The sequence below is a fragment of the Pelodiscus sinensis genome, chromosome 1 (genome assembly GCF_049634645.1).
Source record: "Pelodiscus sinensis isolate JC-2024 chromosome 1, ASM4963464v1, whole genome shotgun sequence".
Classification (NCBI taxonomy): domain Eukaryota; kingdom Metazoa; phylum Chordata; order Testudines; family Trionychidae; genus Pelodiscus; species Pelodiscus sinensis.
The window spans coordinates 93,284,761-93,306,955 of NC_134711.1; the positions used below are offsets into that span (position 1 = coordinate 93,284,761).

The 22,195-nt window shown below is 48.4% G+C and overlaps 1 protein-coding gene across 2 annotated transcripts in view; it reads left to right on the forward strand.

Annotated features, from left to right (window-relative positions):
- Positions 1-19,530, forward strand: part of CACNG2 (calcium voltage-gated channel auxiliary subunit gamma 2) — a 67,365-nt gene extending 47,835 nt beyond the window's left edge. The window contains exons 2-4 of one of the 2 annotated variants that reach the window (XM_006133803.4): positions 11,235-11,318; positions 17,099-17,239; positions 18,384-19,530. In XM_006133803.4, coding sequence (XP_006133865.1) covers positions 11,235-11,318; positions 17,099-17,239; positions 18,384-18,919 — 761 coding nt within the window. In that variant the 3' untranslated portion in view covers positions 18,920-19,530. The remainder of the gene's footprint in view (positions 1-11,234; positions 11,319-17,098; positions 17,240-18,383) is intronic. The other variant, XM_006133804.4, reaches the window with a different exon arrangement.
- Positions 19,531-22,195: the final 2,665 nt, after the last annotated feature.

A 22,195-nucleotide genomic window follows, 5' to 3' on the forward strand; every position in this document is an offset into this window, starting at 1 on the left:
GAAATTCTTCATTTACTCTTGATCCTGCTGTAACTTTTCTCCATGCCCCTGGTTGTTTTTTGCCTTAACTACTGCAGTTTGTTCACTGGTCTCCCCAACTCTCATATTGTGTCCCTGAAGTCTATTCAACATACCACAGCTAAAATTGTTCTCCTTAAGTTATACTCCGTCCAGCTATGCCATTCCATTTCTTGAATAATTTGGCTTGGTTCCAGTCTTATCTTCAAGGTCTTGCATAGCTTTGCCCTTGTTTATATCTCCTCTCTAGTTGCCCATATTTTCTCCTATGTACCCTATATTTTAGAAACACACCTCCTTGATGTTCTGTTTCTCTCATCTTCTTACAAAACATTCTAGGATCTGCCCTTTATGTCTATAAAAGTCGAGACTATTATAATGCTGTAGAAATAATAACAAAGTTCTCTGCTGATTTTTCTCTGTGTACCTCCACAATTTGCATAGTCACAACTTTGGGATTCCATAGTGAAATAGCAACAGAAAACTAGCCCTACCTAATTAATATCTCTTCTTTCCTTCTTTGAAATGTATTTCTAATTCCAGTATGCCCATCACAGTTGTTTCAATACACCATGTACAGAATGAAGGGCAATAGACCAACATTTCTTTTGGTGAACTCCTTTTTGTTCTGTACTGCTTTTTCAAACGAGATTCATCTCCAGCCTTGGTGTATCATGCTCTAGTTCAGAAAATAGTGTCACAACCCTGAATTGAGCAAAAAGTTTGTCCTATGCATGTGTAATGTGGATTTTTCTGTCCTATTGTCATGCTACTTGTTAACGTTTTAAATCACACTGAAGACTAGCAATTGCAAAGTTGAAACATTTTAAGTTAAATTAGTTTTATAGTTAAAATAGGTATGTACTACAGATTTTGTTTCAAGTTTTCTAGACAAATTCATCTGTTGTCTGAGACAAATGATGGGAAATTTCAATCAACCAAATTTTGGGTTAGAAAATTATGATGCTATGAACGAGGTTGTTTTATAGGTAAATTTCCAACTATATGTTAATGATAGGCTTTTCTCTCACAGGTACTAGTACATACAGAAATACTGTAGCCAATTCTGAAGTAGAACAAATTGCCTATTTAACAACTCACAGTAACATTACTCTAGAGTTTAGAATAGGAAGTAAAGAAGAATACAATATCCAACGAATGAATGAATTGTAGTCCAGCTGTAATGTGGCAAGGAGAATCAGGCTAATGGTCCTACTGGGGAGAGGTGGTAATTAATAATCACAATATTTCTGTTCTATATAGGTTTTTTTATATCATCCTCACCATTGTTGTTTCTGAGCCCCTTCCAGTATGGCATTTATTGATGTGATTAACATCTGTCGCATTTGGTTCAGTCCTTTCATGCTCTCCCTGGAGGGAGAATTATGTGTGCAGTGTATTGCCTGGTTTGGTAGTTTTAGTTTGTTTTAATGTAAATACTGCTGTGTGTTTATATAAGAGAACGCAAGGGGTGAAGGAGTATACCTTGCACTTTAAGTCGAAGGGGGTGAGATTTGTGGTAGGCCTTGGTTCCTGTCAGAGCTTGTTTCTCAATCTTGGAGTACACCCCTCCCTCAGAAACTCTGTCTCCTGTCCAGATGAGCTTTACCTTTATGATCATGACCACGGACAGGGAGGGGCAAAGGGGGCAGTTGCCCTGGGGCTCTGTGATTCAAAGACCTTGCCCCGGGGCCTGTTGTGGCTGTCGACTCCACTGTTTAAGATAGAAAGTTCCACTGTGCCTGAGGAGCAGAGCTGGAGAGTACATGGGTAGCACCTCACTTATCTTTCATCTAAAAGGTGGTACCTCTGCTAGCATAGCAACCCTTTGCACCGTGTCAGGACATTGGTTCCCACTCAGATGTTTGAGCTGCAACTGCAGAAGCCCCAAGGTTATGTCTTACAGCAACGCCCCTTTTAGCACCATAGCCAAGGCCTTAAAAAACAGGCTTTTAAATCCATATTAAATCACCTAAATCAGTGGCCTAATTCTAAAAGTGCCGAGCCCCCTACAGATCCCATAAAGGTCAAGGAGAGCTAATAGAAGGTCAGCACTTGAAAATCTAGCCACTCATTTAGGTGACTGAATATTAATTGAGGAACAGAAGCCAACATTTTCAAAAGCGACTTTGGGTGCCTCATTCTGGGCTGTCCAATATGAGATGCCTAAAAGGGCTCTGATTTTCAGAAAGCTGGATGCACAGCACTTCCTGACAATCCCGGATCTCAGGCTGGGCAGTCAAAAAGGGGACACCTGAAGCCACCCGTCCCGTCTGACAATGATGGCTAACGGAAGCCTCCGATTTTTGAAGGTCTCAACTGCAACATATAAATGTGAACTCCACTTAGTTTCCCATGGTGCTCTCTGCTATTTTTCATCTGTGCACAGACTTTGGCTCGGAGCCTCGCTTTGCCAGCTGGTCCCACACAGACTCAGCTCCGAGATGGGGACTTGGAACAGACAGAAATGTGTACGTCTCTCTCTCTCTCACAACATGATTTACCTACCCCTTTCACACTTTGTTTCTGGCAGCTTTTGCGTGGGTAAATATTAAATACCAGTCTCATCCGAGATTGGGATTACTAATAAAAACAGGAAATCTAAACCTGGCAGGGTTTATTCATTTTGCTTTTAGGTCCTCTGCTGTTTGTTCTCACCGCACTCCTGTGAGATACCACAGTGCTCTAATTTCCATTGTACAGATGAGTAACTGAGGCTCAGTGGCATAGCCAGAAGGGTCCACGTGTGTGTGCCCCAACTAAACATGGGTGGGCAATGATGGGTGTGGGGGTTAAGCCCCCGCACCCTGGCCCTGCTTCTTGGCCAGAGCGGGTAAGGCCTGGCACCCTGACCTTGCTCCCCAGCTGCAGTGTCAGGTGGAACAGGGTTAGCCTCCATGCCCCATTCCATCCCTTGGCTGGAGCGCAGAGCAGGCTGGCAGAGCAGGGCTAGAGCTGGGGTAGACAAAGAGCCATGGGGGCCTGCATGGATAGGCCTGGATGCAAAGTGGGTGGGTTATAGCCCACTCACAGCAAAATTACTTGCCCAACATCATACTGAGCATCTGTAGCAGAACAGGGACTTGAGTTATGGTTTTTCCCTGTCCCAGGCTGGCATCCTAACAACTGGATCCAACTTTCTTCTCTCATGAAGGAAGCAGAGTCTCATTCAGCTCCCCTTGTACATCTCCCCACAAGCCTCTTCCCCAAAACATCTCCTGAGGAGGAAATAACAAAAAGCATGCTGGGAAAGGTGGCTTTTTGTCCTTTGCACCACATCTGTCTGTTGCTCTCCACAGTCTTTCTCTCTACCTCAGGCTCAGTCTCCAGGGCTATGTCTAGACTACATGGCTCCATCGACAGAGCCATGTAAAATAGTTTAAATAATCCCCGCTTAATTAAAATAAACATGGCCACCACGCTGTGCTGACAATCAGCTGATCCGGCACAGTGGGGCAGTCTAGACGCGGCGCGGTTGACAAGGGAAGCCTTTGTCGACCGCTCCAGTATGCCTCGTGAAACAGCACAGCGTGGAAGCCATGTTTATTGTAATGAAGTGGGGATTATTTAAATCCCCGCTTCTTTGCCTATGCCGAATAAACTATTTTACATGGCTCCATCAACGGAGCCATGTAGTCTAGACATAGCCCAGATGTACAGTCCTAGCCACTCAAAATTCCTTCTCCTGCAGGAAGGGGGTGTCTCCTGCTCAGGAACTCATTGTTATTCAACGGATTTCACCCTGTAGGCATGGAGGACTTTTAAACACTCAGTGCCTGACGGAATGGTTCAGAAGTAAATTATGTTACTAACAACATAGGGCCAGCTTCTCAGTTGTGTAAGCCAGTGTAGCTCCATTGATTTCAATGGCTCTATGCTGATTTACACCAGTTGATCCTTATATGTGCCCAAACTGAATGCTAACCACGTAGTAAGGGTGGGATATGTAAAACCATGGTGGGGGAGTGAAGTTTCACTGCCTGGTTCCCACTAATTTTAATATGAATTGGCCATCCAACACCTATTGCAAACTTCAGCCCAACCTACTATTTCCAATCTACCTGTCCCAACTGGCAAACTCTATGCCATTGGTCTGTGTACTGTGGAGGCACACTGGGGTGCTGGTCTTAGTCATTCAGACCACCATGTTCAGAAGCCTGAGCAGATGCAAAGCAGCCTTTGCATGGGAACCCAGGGGGTGCCCAACTGTCTGAGAGCCCAGTTGCTTGAAGCCTCTAAGGGGGCAGAGTGGGGACAGAAATGGGGACATGGTCTAGGGCTCTAGGCCAAGGAGCATGTCCAAAAGGGCCCAGGAACAACCAAGGCCGGCTCCAGAGTAAGTCAAATCAGAAGTGTGGCTAGCCCAGGATGGGTGGCTTTAGGTGCTGAAGGAGCCCCTCGTTGGCTGGGCTGCTGCAAGGGCACCAGAAAAATAAAATCCCCACACTTACATCATAGACAGGGCCTTACCAATTTCACGGCCGTGAAAAATGTATCAGAAACCATGAAATAAGCCATTCTCTGTGAAATCTGATGTCTCCTTGTTCCCAAGAGTGCCCCCATCAAAGGGGGCTTCCAACCTCTTACTGGGCAGTGGAAGGACAGGATCTGTCCCTTCTCTGCAAACTCATAGACTCATGGACTTTAAGGTCAGAAGGGACCATTATGATCATCTAATCTGACCCCCTGCACATGCAGGCCACAGAATCTCACCCACCCCCTCCTAAAATAATCCTCTTACCTATATCTCAGATATTAAAGCCTTCAAATAGTTTGAAGACCCCAAGATGCAGATGGTGGGAGGGGGGACCAGACCAGACACCCCCCTTTACCTCTTTCAACTTCCTGGGGCTGCAAGAAGCTCTGTGGTTGCTGACTTCAGAGTCCAGGGTCCAGAAGGGAGGGTCTCGATCTAATGATCCCTCTTCAACAGGTTTGTGACTGCCCCTAGATTAATAGGACCCCACGGTTATAACACCATGAAATTCCAGGTTTGAACTGCTGAAAAAGTGAAATGTAGAAATTTTCAAATCTTATGTCCATGAAATTAGCCATAATGTACCATGAATTTCCTGGGGCCCGATCATAGATACAAGTCCCTGGCTGGAGAAGAGAGACCGACAGGCATATAGGATATTGACTGTGTATAGGGTTAACATTAGAAAGGAAGAGGAGAGGCAGGATTGGGATGAGGCCAATAGCAAAGGTGTGGGGGTGTCATGGAAAGTGTTGGGGGTTCACACAGCAGAGCTCCCAAAGGGGTAGGCCATGGGGGCAGGGCAGGGGGGAGGAGACAGCTCTGAAGACAGAAGGCAGTACAGAATAGGGCCACTTTAGGGTTGCTTCTCATATGGCAACTCAGGGATGGGAGACAAGGGAATGCCAGGCTCAGAGAAGCTGCCCTTGTCCTTCTCACAGGGTCTTGGGCCCCAAGACGGGCACCCAAATGTCTATTTGCAACTTCTGAGAGTGTTGGCCACAGGGGAGAGAAATGGCCCTTCCGCGTCCCACGTACCTGAGTGCAGAATGGGGAAGGCGATTTGCATGACACTCAGGAAGACTGGTGACCAGTTCCCTCCCCCACCCCACGTGTACTGGAGGCTTTGCTATCAATGCAGGTGCAGGGGAGGCCATTCTCCTGTCTCAGCAGGCCACAGGTGCCCCATTAGAGAATCACTGAGTGACCTTGCAGCATTGAGGGGACATGTAGGCCTTCTCAGCACCAGGCTTTTTTTCTGAAAGGTCTGAAAGGTTTCCCACTACTGGCCTATCTTAGGCACCCATTCCCAGAGCCTGAGCACCTCACAGTCTGCAATGTGTTGATCCTTGCAATGCCCCAGTCAGAGAGGGAAGCACCCTGAGCCCCATTTTACCTCACACCTAGCGAAACCAATGAGAGTTAGGCACCTACGTGTCTTTGTGAATCCCACTGTGGTGTCAGCCCAGCTCTGTAGGGCACGGGCTTGTGTCATGGCTGTTTTCAAGCTTGAGCATCCACACTGCAGTGCTAACCTGGGCTTACAGTTGCTCAACCCAGCTCCCACTGCTGGGCTAACACATCCATATGGTGCTACACAGACCCTCTGACTCAATTCCCTGGCTCGAGCTGTGTCCATATTGTAAAATGGCATGGCTTGGACCTGAATCACAGCAGGGTCCTAGGATTCAGGCCTGAGTGCTTGTTGACCCACATCAGACTGATTTGTGTGGGGACAGACGGGGATCGTGGGCTCACATCTGAGTCAGAACTGGGCTTGGAGGGCCGTGTAGGCATACCCATAGGGCATGCCCATTGAATTGCATTGTGAGCACAGGGTTAGTAGAACACGAGTTAGCAAACCCTGGGTTTGTTATCTAGGGCTTGAATATCTAAACTCGTTTGTAACCACATGATAGGCATTACTGAACTCTGTGTCTCAGCCTGGGGCTCTAGCATCCACACTGCATTATGCAGGCCTGAGTCCAGACACCCATAGCCTACACTTCCTAGTGCCCTCCCAAAAGGTAACTGTATCAGCCCTTTGTTTGGGGTGCAATGTGGAACAACTTGACTGTCCACCAAACATGCCAGTCCACAGAACTAAGAAAGTCAGCCCATGGGATTGGAGGAATATTTTTGGTAGACTCCTGGAGCACAAGACCACAGAGGCCGCATCTACACTGCAAAGCAATACAGTTTGAACCCTGGATTCCAGTTTGTTGACTTAGGCTTGGCCCCTCCACCCTTACGGGGTCCTGAAACCCAGGTTCAAGTTCTAGGTTTGCAGCTTCACTCCTGGTGGGATTCTGCGCCTCTGCGTAATACAGAATTTTACAGAAATTAACATTGTGTGTGCAGAATTTCCTACCCATAGAAATGGGCTGCAGAGCTGCTGACCACCACTAAGGGCTGTTGGACCTGGCAAAGCACAGATCACACATAGAAGACACTACTGTGGGATGGGGAGGGCTCCACCTGCAGCCTGGGGACCCCCTAGTGCTCCTCTCCCCCATGCACCTCTGGTGCACTGAGGCGCCGAAGCCCCGCACTTACCTGCTCTTTCCTTTCCCTCCCAGCACTTTTGGTCTCTCTCCCCGCTCCTCCCCTCCCTCCCAGAGCTGGAATGTCACAAAACAGCTGTTTTCTCATGGCTGGTCTCCCGGGTGGAGGGAAATGGGGTACAGGTGTATTGGCTGTGGGACTGTGGCTGCGTCCTTGGGGGAGAGGTTGTAGGTTTCTGGGTTCCCAGCTGGCTTCTTGAGGGGGAAGATGTTAGAGAAACAGGAATCTGAGTTATCATAGAAGTTTCTTTAACTCTCTACTCCAATGGGAAATTGCTTGTGTCTGTGTTGTTACAGACATACTTGCTGACAGGAATTTTGTAATAAATTACCAAAATAATTGAAACTGGTGTGATCACGTTGTGGTATTTTGACAAATAAATTTTGCAGAATTTTAGAATTGTGCACAGAACTTTTTGATGCAGAAGTCCCCAGAAGTAACCATTTGCGTGCAGCTAGAAATGGGGTAAGGCTTGAGCCCGAGTTTGAATCCTGGATTTATACTGCATTGTAGACGTACTTAGGGATATGGTCCTTCAGAAGGGGCCCAGACTCCAGCACAGGCCTGAATGTCTACCCTTATAGCACCTCAGCCTGAGCCAGCTCCAGGTGGGATGTTGAGTACAGACAAACCCTAAGTATTAGTTACACAGGAAGTCTGTAGTGGAGCAGGACGTTGAACCTAGGTCTCTTGATTTCCAGTTTGTTCCCTGACTACTGCAATATCCTTCCTCTCATCTGGCTGGGCTCTGGATGTGTTAGCAGCTGAGGTGCTAGCAGAGGCAAAGTTTGGGTGGCCAATGGCGTTCTCACCGCCTTGGCACATAGATATGCTCTGAGACAACAACACGGTGGTTAAAGTGACAGCAGACACCCTGTGTGCACAAGCCCTCCCAGCTTTGCTGCCACTGGTGGAGCTAAACCGATAGCTGCAGTCAAGAGCATTTTTCAGACTAAAGCCTGGTGTAGACACAAAGCAAACAGCAGTGCTTGGAGGTAGCACAGTGTCATCCAGCAGGGCCGGTGTGAAAATCCCAGTGGCTGGGCACCTGCTTGCCCTGGGCACCTATTACTGGTAGTGGATTTTCAAAGAGTAAGCTGTGCCCCATCCAGAGCTGTGAAGTTTGCCCCATTGTCTGAGGGTATATCTACACTGCAATTAAAAGTGTATGGCGGGCCCAAGCCAGCTGATTCTGCTTGTGGGGCTTGGGCTAAGGGGCTTTAATTGGGGTGTACATGTTTGGCCTCAGGCTCTAGGATCCTGCAAGGGAGGAGTGTTTCTCTCTTGCTCTCACTCTCACTCTCTCTCACACACAGAGTCTCAGGCTCCTCCCAAAAAGCTGTGTTCCTCTGTTATTCCTTATTCACCTGACTCTGTCTGCTTCCCCCCAGTATCAGAGGGGTAGCCGTGTTAGTCTGAATCTGCAAAAGCGGCGAGGAGTCCTGTGGCACCTTATAGACTAACTGAAGTGTTGGACCATAAGCTTTCGTGGGCAAAGACCCACTTCGTCAGATGCAAGTAGGATGATTCCTATCTGCCAATTGGAAAAGTCAAATCTATGGCTGGAGGCTTTTCTGATGCCACCAGTGAAAGGGGACAGTCAGCTGAGGTGCCGCTGACCATGACGATATTAAAGGGTTTAGAGCGGCAAGCTAATGAGAGGTGGAAGGTGGGCAATTTAAGCACGGGAAAGGGGTAGAGACATAACTATAGAGAGGGGACAACGTAATCTTTGTTCCCTGCAACTCTGGGCAGAATGATGGCACATGCGGTGGATGAGAGTTACTTTTTTTGGCGTTTGGGAAAACAAAGAAGATGGGGCCTGCAGAGCAGTCAGGCCTGGCCAGGGGCCCAGCAGAAGATAGCTTCTAGGTCAGAGGGGCTCTTCTTTCCCAGACTGCTGGCTGTCACAAGCAGTCAGGAGCAAGAGAAGGAAAGGACGCTCCTCCCATGGCAAACAGGAGCACACCATACGGTGAGAGGTAACGGGTGAGTCAGCGGAACCCAGCCATTCACGGAATACATCCAGACAACCATAAAAACAAGAGGGAAGGGTTTGTGCCACACGTGGGCATAGGCAGCTCAAGTGCCTTGTGCTTTGCCTGCATGGCATGCAGCTGTTGTGCGTGCTGGTCATGGCGCGGGAGGGAGACACAGTGGTTTCCTTGGCTGTGAGGCAATCTTTCTAGGAGAACCATGGCTGCACTGCAGGTACTTCTTGAATGCGGGGCTTGGTGCGGTGAGAAGGGCACAGTGGTTCCCCTCTGCAGTCCACAGGAAGAGGTGGGGCGGCATGCAATCAACTGCTCTGAATATGGGGAACGAGGAGGAAAAACTTCTGAGGCTCCCAAAGATATTTTGTTCCTACCTTCTAATACACTTGTATCTTAGATTCACCTCTGCTGTGTCCCAGCTCCTTAATGGGAGCTCCTTGACTTGGTTGTTAGATACCATATAGTGCCTTTAAAACAGTAAAGATAAATGGATCAGACAGGAGCCAAGCACGGAGATTTGATATTGAGGAGCATAACTATCAGTACTGCATGGACAGCGACACAGTCATGACTTGCATTAAACTCCCAAAGTCCTGCTGCAGCAGAGTCTGGGCTCCGAGTAAACCCTGGGATGAATTCTTTGTGCTTGATCACATTTTTCAAATGTCCCAAAGTCCTGTCCACAAATAATCTTCCCAGGACATTCCCCTAACCAGGACACCTGTATTGTTCCTTCCATGGCCTCCTGCTGGGAAGGACTGGGACTGGAGTAACCTGAGTGTGCACCTCACAACCAATACTATTCCGTCTGTGCAACAGCTTAGACTACAGTGGCTATTGGGACCCTACCTCCTCCGTTCCTGACTCCTCCAGTCACTGTCCTGGGCATTGTTAGCATGGTTCCTTGTAAGGCAGTGCAGTTCCCTAACGTTTCCTCACGCTCCACAATCAATCTAAGAGCTCCCTTCCCCTCAACCCATCCCAGATGAGGCTGCTGCCAATGCCAAGAGCAGCTACTCCATAACATTAAGGCATCTGGGCCCAGGTCTTCTGCACAAATACCTCTGCACCGGCTGAACCCCTGCTGTGGAGCCTAAGGGACCGGTGCCTGCAAACCCAATTGCCTCAGTCACTGTCCTCATCAAGAGCATTCAGTGTTATATGGATGATACCACTGTAAAGGCCAAGAGAAAACTCAGGAAAAGAGAGGGACCCTGCATGCGGGGGAAGGGGGAACCCACAGAAATAAATAACAAGATTGTCTTCATGGTCTCATTTTGCAATAGAGTGAGTATCCTGATACCACAAGGTAGGGGCGGAGTGATGCCAGAGCTGTGTAACCACAGGTCTGCGAGTCTAGCCCAAAAGGTGTCAGCAAGGGTCAGGGACATAAACTGCTATGCCCTTCCCACCAAAATATAGAGTGTCGGGTTGGAAGTCTGTCGATAGCTGTGTGTGCATGTTGTAGTATCTTGGCCAGTGCTTACTTGTGCTGCAAGTGGCTGGTCTGGTGAGGGTAAGAGCCCTACTATTACTGACAGTTCACTGACAGATTCCTTACCATATATGTGTAATCAGGGTGCAATTGAAGAATTAGAAGGGGTCAGACAAGACTGACAAGAATAACTAAAGGCCTGAAAAAAATCTCCTATGAAAAGAGATTTAAAAGACAGTGGAAACAGACTGTGGAACTCATTGCCACAGGAAGTCACTGAGGCTAAGGATTTAGCAAGATTTAGAAAGGGGTGGACATCTATATGATATCAAGAATATTTAGCGTTATCATAGTTAATGCTCACAAAAAATCCCTCATGCTTCAGGATTTCATCTTAGGCATTAGGAAGAGACCTTATGTGCAGGGGTGGGGGAGGGGAGATTATCTCACACCTGCCTACTTTGGAGTTCTGACCCATTCCTCTGAGGTCGCTGGTGCTGGCCACTGTCACCAACAGGATACTGGGCTAGTTGGATCTTAGGTCTGACGGAGCGTGGCAATTCCTATGTTTCCATATGCATATGGAAATGTGAAGGGGGAGTATAGGAGAGACTGGTTGACAGCTTAATGTGCAGGCATATAAGGAAGGAGGCAGAGAGGGCAAAAAAAAATGGTCCAAAGGGGAGCTGTTTGCCTGGGCTGGTTTTTGATGTTCTCATTTGTTCTTTCTTCTCTTGTTTTGCAGGGAATTTTAAAGGTCTGTGTAAGCAAATCGATCACTTCCCTGAGGATACAGATTATGAAGCCGACACAGCAGAATATTTCCTCCGTAAGTCTGCAGGCTCTTTTCCTTGGAACTGATTGTAGGTGCTAGCGCCTGGTGCCCTCTGCTTCCTGTAGCTGACACTGTCCAAAGTCTGGTTCCCTTGAGGATTAACATGCCAGATGAGGCAAAATCTGGAAGAATTGACGAGGGGCGTCTTTAAGACCTTCTGAATATCTGTCTCCCAGGGTTCCCTGCCTCTCACTAATGAACCCACTCCCACCTCCACAAGACCAAATCTACTGGATGCTGCCAGATTCAAACTTGCACTGGCAATTAAAGGGCTTTTTAATTAAAGGTATTCAATTATTATAAGAATCTGTAGCCCCTCAACTTCCCCTCTTGCTTAAATACCGTGGGAAAACATTGACAAGGAGAAGGAAGCACCTCCAAGATGCAAGCAAATATCCCACTAAGTCGGAAAAGCAACACAGATAATGGGCTTCCAGTGCAAATGGCTCTAAGGAGAAGGGAAAGCGACAGAAGCACTGACTGTCCCCCGTTGCAGTCATTTCTCAGGTGGAAGGGACTGAGTACCCCTGCACAATGAGGATAGGTTACAGAGCCTTACACATAAACTGTAGGTCACTTCTTCCATCCGGTCCCCAGGCAAGGAGATTAGAAGCTTTAGGTATAGGGTCACAAGCCTTTCTCTTCTGCATCACTGAATTTAATGCATCCAGGTCATTTGTGACCAGGAGTTGTTTACCCTCTGCCAATTGTTGATGCATATAAAATGAGTCAGTGGTCTTATCTATTTCTGGAGCAAGTAGTCACCTCGTGGAAACGATCACCATGACAGACACTAATTAGCAGCCTCGGCAGCAGTCGCAGGAAAGCAACTGAGAATTGAATGGGGGCATAAAGACTAAACTCCCTTCGATGTAGTAGCACAGTGATGGGCAACCTGCAGCCCGAGGGCCACATGCAGCCAGGGCCAGATTAAGGGGGGGGCTAGCCGGGCAGCTGCCCGGGGCGCCAACCTATGGGGGGCACCTGATTTAAGTGGTAAGGGGCGCGGCAACACATATGCCAAGTGCCCAGGTGTGCGGCTCTCCTTACCAGTTCAATCAGGCACCCCCCACAGGTTGGGGTACGGTGGGGGCACGGTGCCCCTTACCATGTCAATCAGGCGCCACGTGCCCAGGGGCAGGGCTGCGCATGCGCTGCACGCCTGCTGCCTGGGACACAAGTATGGCTCAGTCCAGCACTGCATGCAGCCCGTGGGGGTTCTGCGTGGAGCCCATGAGACACTTTCTTTACCATTCCCATAGGCAGGGTTGCCAGATTCCACTGGTTTCAATGTGCATTGTTTCTTTCTACCAATATTATTAACGTGACACCCATGTAAAGCAAGAGCACGTGACATGAGGTGCGTGCTGCTTGCACACAGCATTGACTGGGAGAGCCACGTGCTCCCTCTGCACCCAGTCCAATCGCTGCTTCGGTTCAAGCAGCACACCCCGCAAATTCTAGGTGCATGAGTGCAGTTAGCAAAGCTACCCTCTCCCGGGAGAATGTTTTGGTTACAACAATCTTGCGGCCCACTGAGATGAAGGAGGGTCACTCATGTGGCCCACTCACTAGCCTAGGTTGCCCATTGCTGTAATAACCCCTCCATGGAGGGAGGGAGGCACACTTGTGGGGAGGTTAGGAGTGTGTGTGTGTGTGTGTGTGTGCATGCTCTTGGGGAAGAGGAGCATGAAAGCTAACACCACTTCTTCTGCTGCTGTCCTTGTTGGTAGGGATTCATATACTGAATTCTTATACTGTGACCATATCCGATTTTAAAACAAAGTAGGCTTGTGCTGGGCAGTGCTTAGATGGGAAAGGTCTGAGGAGCACCTTCTTCTGTCACCAGAACTGTTGATCAGTCACCTTTCACGGACAGACCATTTGCATAAGTGGGCTGTGGATAAGAGCCGTAGAGTGGGGGACACAGGGAACTGCATGGCAAGCAAAGAGCCTGTTGGAGCGAACACTGCTCTTTGGCGTACAGAACAGACTGAGGAGTATGCACCAGGGCCACAGCAAGAAACACTTCACTTAGGCTACGTCTACACTGAAGGCTTTTTGCGCAACAATGGCCGTTCTTGCGGAAAAATTTGCAGAGCGTCTACACTGCACGTGTGTTCTCGTACAAGTAAATTTACAGTAATGCATCGGAACAGAAGGCTTCTTGCACAAGAGTTGTTCCTCTCCCCATGAGGAATAAGCCCTCTTGCACAAAAGCTCTTGCGGAAGAAGGCAGTGTGGATGGGTAACAGGGGTTTCTTGTGCAAGAAACCCCTATGGCTAAAATGGCCATCTGAGCTTTCTTGAGCAAGAGAGTGTCCACATTGCCATGGACACTCTTGCGCAAAAGCACATGGCAGTGAGGATGCACTCTTGCACAAGATCTTTTGCATAAGAACTCTTGCACAAAACAGTTCTTGTGCAAGAAGCCTGTAGTATAGACGTAGCCTTAGAGCGTGGCGCATCTCTGGAAGATCACACAAATGGGAAGCAGAGACAGCAGAGATCAGAGTTCAACCTGGGACATGAGGGCAGAGTTCACAACTCCCATGAATGGGCAGATGGAGCTGGCCTGGAAAGCTGTATAGTTCTCTGTGGTCCATAAAACCATCACTGAGGAAAAGAGATCACTTCTGCTTTGTGCAAAAGCAGAGGCTCAGTCATCCCCTTACAACAGAGGCATCTTCAGAGGGATATTCTTGTCTCGGGTTCCCTGAGCTAATCTCCACCTCTGTGTCCAACTGTTCCTCCATGAGCACAGTTCCTGATGACGTCCCAAGAGGAGAGTTTTGTTCTAAAGGCATCCAAAAGAAGCAGCTTTTAATTGTGTGGGCTAAGCACCAGGGATCTGGTAGGGCAGGGAATCTCTCGATGTCTCCAATTGTGACATATATGTGTGTGTTTGGAGCATGCTGGAAGCCCAGTAGCACCATGGCATTTGAAAGATTTGGGATTCTTTCAAGATCATGTATGTGGATGAAATAGACAGACTATGCTACGACTTTCTCATCAGTTCTAAAATATTTGCCCACCTGTTGTGGTTTTCAATAATGCCAGGGAGACTGTTTCCTTAAAATGTGTTTCTGGTGCATTGATTGCCAGATGGCTTGAGTGTCAGGGCTGCAAAAGTGGGTGATACGCCTCAGCAGGGGCATGGGCACGGGCACGCTGGTTTGTGGCTGTAGGATTACCTCTGACAGGTTTGCTAGTGACGAATTGCATTCTGGCATTGATCTCTTTTTACTAACTAGAGCTTTGGAACATTTTGTTCTGGGGGAACAGCCCACAGAAGACTACACAGATCACTGTCTCCTCCAAGAGGAGACAAGTGTAGGTCAAATGCTAGGCCTGTTATCCATGACAATGTCCCCTTTAAAGCAAATCCCCAAGACAGAATCCCATAGGAAAGAGCTCACTGAAGAGGGATTTTGGCATTTGGTCAGACTAATCGTGAAGTCTTTGTTGTGTCATGTCTGGTAGAAGGAGCCTCATGCTGAGCTAGGCCTGACTGGAGAGGACCTGACTTCCAGGTTCTTCCCAGGACATTTGCCAAATTGGAGCTTGTTCATGTTGAGGCCTCACCTGGGCTGGGCTTCGTAGTGTTGGCATGAGTGTCTCTAGAGCAATGTTCCCTCTAATTGCTTCCCATTCACGTGGAGAATAAATTGTGTTGTGTGCACCAACGCACGTGTGGCTGTGCACCACCAGTAGAAACACATGCAGCCCGCTGTGGGCACTCTGCTGATTAGCTGGGTGACACCTGAACCTCTCCTGGGCGGCCAGGGCCTCCCAGAGGATTCAGGGGGCCTGAGGCAAAGCAAATTTCGGGGGCTCCTTCCATAAAAAAAATACTATAGACCTCAGACTTCAGACATATTCGTGGAGGCCCCTCTGGGGCCCAGGACCTGGGGCAAATTGCCCCACTTGCGGCCCCCCGGGCGGCCATGTGTGTGGCCGCCCAAGCGCTAAGCTTACAGGGAACACTGGTCTAGAGGTTGTTTCTGACCTTTAGATTAGGTTGTTGCCTGGATCAGAGTGGCCAGGAGATTGGGACGACAGATCGCCTGATTCGGACTCAGTTTGGTTTTGCTGACCATGCAGATAAGATGGCTCTGGTACCTTGCAATCAAATGGCCTGTGTCAGGAGGAAGCTGCAGCGTCTTTCTTTCCCTTAAGACACTGAGGCTGGGTAGAAGCCATTCCGAACACATGAACAGCTCCCCTCCCCTTCAGACTGCAGGGTCTGCCCTGGACTCTGGAATGGGATGGTGGGTTCAGTGAGCACCCCCTTCTTCCATGGTAATTTGACCCTGTGGAAATGAATAAGGCAACTGAACGAGTTAGATAAGGGCAGAGTTTCACGCCTTGCAGTGTCCTCTGCTCTCAATTTCACACTGTGACCTTGTGTTCTCCCCAGCTGGGAATGCTAAAAATCTCCACAAGGCCCCTCCGCACAGCAGGCATCTCCTTGGCATTTGCTTACAGTCACCTGGCTCCCCACTGTTAAATCTTCCCCCACTTCCCCAAAGCCGTTAGCATGGTTATTAACATCCTGTTCCCTGAGGTGGAACTAGGCAGGACCGGGGAACAGGAGAGAGCTTCCTCATACCCTCTGGATTTATAGCCATGCAGGAGTTGTGCTTCAGCATCAACCAGAATTCAGTGCCTGTACCTGTTAGAAGGGATAGATTCTCCCACAGGGCCTGTGAACTGGCTGTTCCTGCTGTCTAGGGAAACCCCCTTTGTTTGCTTTATACAGGTTGGTTCTCCCACTCTGGCACTGAAAGAAGATTTGCATTGCGCTGTTCTTGCATTGAGGCACGTTCTTTTCCAGCCACGTGTGTATTTCACGCTGTAATGTCTTCATCTTTCTACTGGAGAGAGCGGAGAGGCCTCTCATAAAAATACCGACTATACCTGCTGTAATGTATTGTGCAGCATATGTCGGTCCACACCAGTGCTCTCTGCTGGGCAGAATGACTGAATAAGTGTGAGTTGCTCCGGGGAGGGTGCATGTGTTTGCACTGTTGTCCTCTGCTGGATGGAATATGCATGAGGATGTGCAATTAGCTCACCATTGGGAGTGCCATGCTTCTGGAGGACTAGGCTACGAGTTTTATTTCCCAGTGCCAGGGATGGCTGCAGCCTCTGCCTACAGCCACAGATTGTCACCCTGCACCCGTAGCAGCTTTCCAGCTCGCTGCAAATCTCTCCTTAGGAGGCAAGTTCACTTTCCAAACAACCATTGATTGACTCTTTGGATGAAGCATTTGTGGTGTTGGCACTGCTCATTAAAAGCCCAACTGCACTGCATTATAGGTGAGAATAATAGATGAAGGGTCCTACTTAGTCCCTCACTGAGTGGGAACAAGTGCAGGAGTGAGATGCCTGTGAGGGATTCAGGGTATGAAAGAGTCCCAGGTAAACTTCTGCCACCAGGCCCCCTGACTGTCACTGGCTTCTGATAGTCTTAATGACCATCCAACACGTGGATGATCCATTTGTGACCACTTCTCTGCTTTTGTCTCCCTCTCTCCATCCCCTTGTCTTTATTCCTCCCTGAATCACTCCTCTCCATATTTCTTTTCCTTCTGTTTCCCCTCTTTCTCCCCCATACAATACATGCTATTGTTTTCCCTCTGTATTTGTCTCCTCCTCCCCTCCCCCACCTCCGCTCCATCTCTTTGTCTCCTATATTGTTTTCTCTTCCCCCTTTCTTCTGGCTCCTACCTATGCTCTTATTTCTCCCCCTCTCCCTCTCTTTTTCACAGGGGCTGTGAGGGCCTCTAGTATTTTCCCGATCCTGAGTGTGATTCTGCTTTTCATGGGAGGACTCTGCATTGCAGCCAGCGAGTTCTACAAAACCCGGCACAACATCATCCTTAGTGCCGGCATCTTTTTCGTGTCTGCAGGTAAAGAGACAAGGGACGAATGGGCTGCAGGGATTGAAGACTAAGAGTAATAGCACGGAAGATACCATCAGGAAAAGACAGTAGCAGGCTGTCCAGGTGATGGAGCAGTAGGGGCAGAAGGGAAAGGAGGTGGTATGTTTGCACAGGCAAAAAGGGCAACATGCATTTTTCAGTCCAGGCGAGCTTTATTTCAGATAAACGATAACATTCAACAAGAAAGAGCAAATGTAAAGTCTCTGTGAGTGAGAGAGAGGGAGAGAGAGAGAGAGAGAGAGAGCACACAGTGACTCACTGTGACATTCTGCATCTGAACTGAAACACAAAATGGCAGCTAGTCCTTGCAGAGAGAGCGAGTCCTCTACAGGTACTAAGACAGTAGGCAAAAAACAAAATGGCCCCATCTCCCTTCAGTTACATGGCTACCTCCACCACTGGACAGAATCTGACGTGAGACAGATGAAACCATGAATCATGTCAACAGGGTGTGTCCACCTAGGGTGTTAGAAATATGGGAAATAAATTTCCCCAGGGCAGGGTTAGATTGCGTAGGCAAGGAAAGGCAGGAACTCAGAACTGGATGTACATGCAGGGCTGGCCTTACTATGAGGTGAACTGAGGCGGCCGCCTCAGGTGCCAGAGTGTAGAAAATTGTGTCTGCTGCTGGTGCATATGTAGGTAGCAGAGCAGTACCATGAGAGGAGTAGAACAGGAAGAAGGCAGAATTGAGACCTTTCAAAGTTTTGGCCCAAGCGAAAGGATATGGGGGCGTCATTTGAGCTCCCCGCCTCAGGTGACAAAATGTTGTGGGCCGGCTCTGTGTACATGGAGACTAAGCTCCTCTCTACATCAGCTAGGGGCGTGTGTCTCATGGAGACAAGCGGGGCTGACTCAGGTGCCAGCAGCAGGATGAAGGTCTGGGTTCAATGAACATGTGGAGGAATTGCTGTCTAACCTGGGACTCCCTAGAGAGGGTTCCAAACAGGGCAAGGCTAGAGGCTCATTTGGGGAGCTGTGAGCAAACAGGCTTTCACCAGCACTGGACTGTTCTTGGGAGGACCAGTGGGATCTTAGGCTTTAACCTCCTGCTGTCCTTTCCTTCTAGGATACTCCAATGTTTTCCTCTCTCTCTTACCCTCACCCACAGGTCTGAGTAATATAATTGGCATCATTGTGTACATATCAGCCAATGCTGGAGACCCCTCAAAGAGCGACTCCAAGAAGAACAGTTATTCCTATGGTTGGTCCTTCTACTTTGGGGCCCTGTCCTTCATTATAGCTGAGATGGTGGGAGTGCTGGCCGTCCACATGTTTATTGACCGTCACAAACAGCTGCGTGCCAACGCTCGTGCCACGGACTACCTCCAGTCCTCCGCCATCACCCGCATCCCCAGCTACCGCTACCGCTATCAGAGACGCAGTCGCTCCAGCTCCCGTTCCACTGAGCCTTCACACTCCAGGGATGCCTCGCCCGTCGGGATCAAAGGGTTCAATACCCTCCCATCAACGGAGATCTCGATGTATACCCTGACCAGGGACCCCCTGAAGGCTGCCACCACCCCCACCGCCACCTACAATTCTGACAGGGATAACAGTTTCCTCCAAGTTCACAACTGTATCCAGAAAGAGAACAAGGACTCTATCCACACTAACACAGCCAACCGCCGGACCACCCCGGTATGAAGCCGCCGCCAGGAGCTGAAATTGGGGAAGGAGCAGGCGGGAGGTGGGGAGGAAACGGAAGAAGAGGAGCAGGGGCAATGGGGAGGGCAGGGGAGGGAGAGAAAGCAACCATGGGGGAAACCTTCCAAAAGCAAAAAACAACAAAAAACAGAACAACAAGAAAAGAAACAAAAGAAACAACAATAACAAAAAAGCATAAAAAAATAAGAAAAAGGAAAAAAAAGAAAAAACTTTAAAAACCAAGAGAGATTTAAAAAAAATAGAAAATAAATTTAAAAGAAAATGCATGATTTCCCATGTACCATTATTTTAACATTTAATAAAAACAAATTTAAAAAGGGAACCAAGAAACAAAAACAACAACAACAACGACAAATTTAAGTGGGAGGAGGAGGAGGCAGCTCTTTGGATTTTTTCAGGTTTCATTCTTTAATTCTTTGGTTTGTTTTCTGTTCAATTTTAACCCAGTGTGGACTCACAGGCTCCGGGAGTGGGGGGTCTCCAGGAAGCATGGTGGGTGGATTAGCAGTGATGAGTGCATCTGTGGGAGTTCTAGGGGTCCACGATGACTCTGGAGATCTTGGGGTTACTTGTGATCTACTCAGACCTGCCACAACCCTGGGATCAAAGGTGATTCGTGTCTCTTGTGGGTCCCTGAAGGGTTAACATTGACTTTCCTGTCCTTGGGAATCCCAGGGGTTAATGCTGAGTCCTTGGTCCCCAGAGTTCCCAGGGCGTTAAATGGTGACCAGTCTGGACTCACTAGTCCCTGGGGATCCTGTGTTTAACAGCAACATTGCAAAAAAAAAAAAGTTTATAAAAAACAAGTGGCAATTTTTAATAAAACAAAACCAACTATAAATAACTGTAAATACAATACGTGGATTTACTTGCAAGAAAACCGGATAGTATTTTTCTTTTTATTTTTGTTTTCTCCAGCTTTAAACTGTGAAAACATGGGCGTTAGAAGTGGGGAGGGAGGGAAAAACACATTAGCAAGGGAGGGGGGTCTTGTAAAAAGAAAACAGAAATTGAATCTCTTAGCAAAACAAAAATCACTGAGAGGCCGGAGCTCACTCGGCTGGCAGGAGGGGAGAAGCTTCCCGCTGGTCACAGGAGCTTTGTGCTAGACACACATCTCTCCCTGAGGAGAGGAAGATGCTGCTATTGTGGGGACGGGTGACAGACAGCATAAGGACTATATGCTAATCAGGAGACTAGCACTCACACACGCACTCCCATCATGCATGCAGTGGTTGCTCGCCAGGGTAGGCAGACATGGGATGCCTACTGCTGTATATACCTTCAAATGTCAGTTTTGCCTAGTCACCAAGAGCCTGACCCCCCACCCCCGTTGAAACCAATCAGAGTGTCCATTGACAGCAGTGGACATTGGATTAAGCCCCACACCTTAGCCAGACCTTGTCTGTACAAGGCCTGATTCCCCACTGCCTTGCCCTGGCATAGTCATTTACACCCAGCAGGGTAGGTGCAAAGGGCCATCAGAGCACAGGCCCCCAGGTGTAGTGTTCTACACTTGTTCCGCCCGGGGGGCAATGATTAAAAGAGGCGCAAGGCAGTGAGGCCCTTGAGCTCCTATACACATGCTCTGCTCTTCCTGCTCATACGCACATTGTGCCTGATTCTCCTCTCCTGCCGGAGGCATCCCAGAGACCCCACTGCCCACAGTGCAGTCATTCCCGAGATTCACAGGTGAGCTTGAGTCAAAAATCGGGCCTACACCCTTCCACTCATGCACACACCCTCCCCACCACACCTTTGCCGACGTCTGCCCACTCCTCCCTGCTTCCTTCGAGAACATAAATCCTGCAAACCTCCTCACCATGCCTGCCCCATCCCAGGGACTATCACATGCACTGGGGACTTGGCCTGACATTTAGTACCAAGGGGAGAATCAACATGCCAGAGGGCCCAGAATCCACTTGTAAGTCAGCTCCCTTTATAATGCTGCTACCAGGACTCCGTGAGGGAAGGACAGTGAGGAGAGTGGGCAAAGCAAACGGGGAGAGTGTTATCAGTATGCCTCTGTGCGTCACTCAGTAGCAGACCAGCCCAGGGCCAGCACAGATTGAGAGAATTCTCCATGGACATACAAACAACAGAATCCCTTCTGTTGCATCCCGGGGCAGATCCAAGGCTGAGGGTTTATTGAGTGGGTCACGTGACCCTTTCAGCTGCTCATCCCCACTCTTGACTCTGTTCCCATTCCTGCTGCTCCAGTTTTAAGGATCTTTAAGTCCCATGGTTCAGCTCCCACTGGAGAGTAGACACTGTTCTGAAAACAATTCCTGCCCTCAGATATTGCTGCTTTATCCTTCTTTTCCTCTCAGCACAGGAAAGTGGGATCCCTTTCAGGGCAGGGTTGGGGAGCAGCATGTGGGAAATTTAAGGCCAAGGTTAAACGAATTTTCTCTAGGGCTCAAAGGGAAGGTCTAGTGCTGATGGAGAAGCACAGAGAAAGCTTAGATGAAACTGATCATCTAGGTGCATGCCTTAGTTTGCACTGGGTGTCTGAGATTCCTGCTGAATTCCATGCCCCTCCCAGTTTTCTATCCCCACCTGGTCTCCAGGACTTTTAACGTGTAAAAGAACAGATGAAAAATAATTTCCCCCTTCCCCTCCAAACACTGAGTTAAAATTGGTTTCTCAAACTCTGGCGTAGACAGAGTACAGTATTTTGGTTTAAATCCAAAGCTGCTTTTAAGAACTTGGTGCCCACAGAGTTCTTAAGCATTCCCAGAAGTATCGGAGAAAATGAATGAGCGCCTGGGTGTGAGAGTGAATGTGCCAGAGAGGGAGAGAGAAGGGGGAGGACTAGGACTGGCAGGGAAGCTTTTCCTGAGGATGTTGCTCATGTCCAGCTCAAACCAGTTCAAGAAACCAACCTCCATTTTCTTTAATTTGTGAATTTTTTTCAGACTGTTAAAAAAATTTTAAAAACAGAAAATTACAAAAAAAAATCCTGGTACATGAAATAAAGGTTGTTTTTTTTATAACTTGGTCCTTGTTTATGTGGATTTATTGTGAAGTCTTGAAGAAAAGAATTCTTGGCCTGCCAGAGGAGTCCCTCAGGGGAAGAGTGACACAGAGTAGTTGAAAGGGAAGCATTGTAGGAGCTCTGGCTGATGTTGCTGCTTCATCTGTTCTTCCCACATGTCTGAGAGCCAGGAGGAAAGGACAACATGGGGGCCTGAAGAGAAATGTTTTTTGCCTCCTTATGTTTAAAGTAAATGCAATTAAACTGGGGTTGTTGGC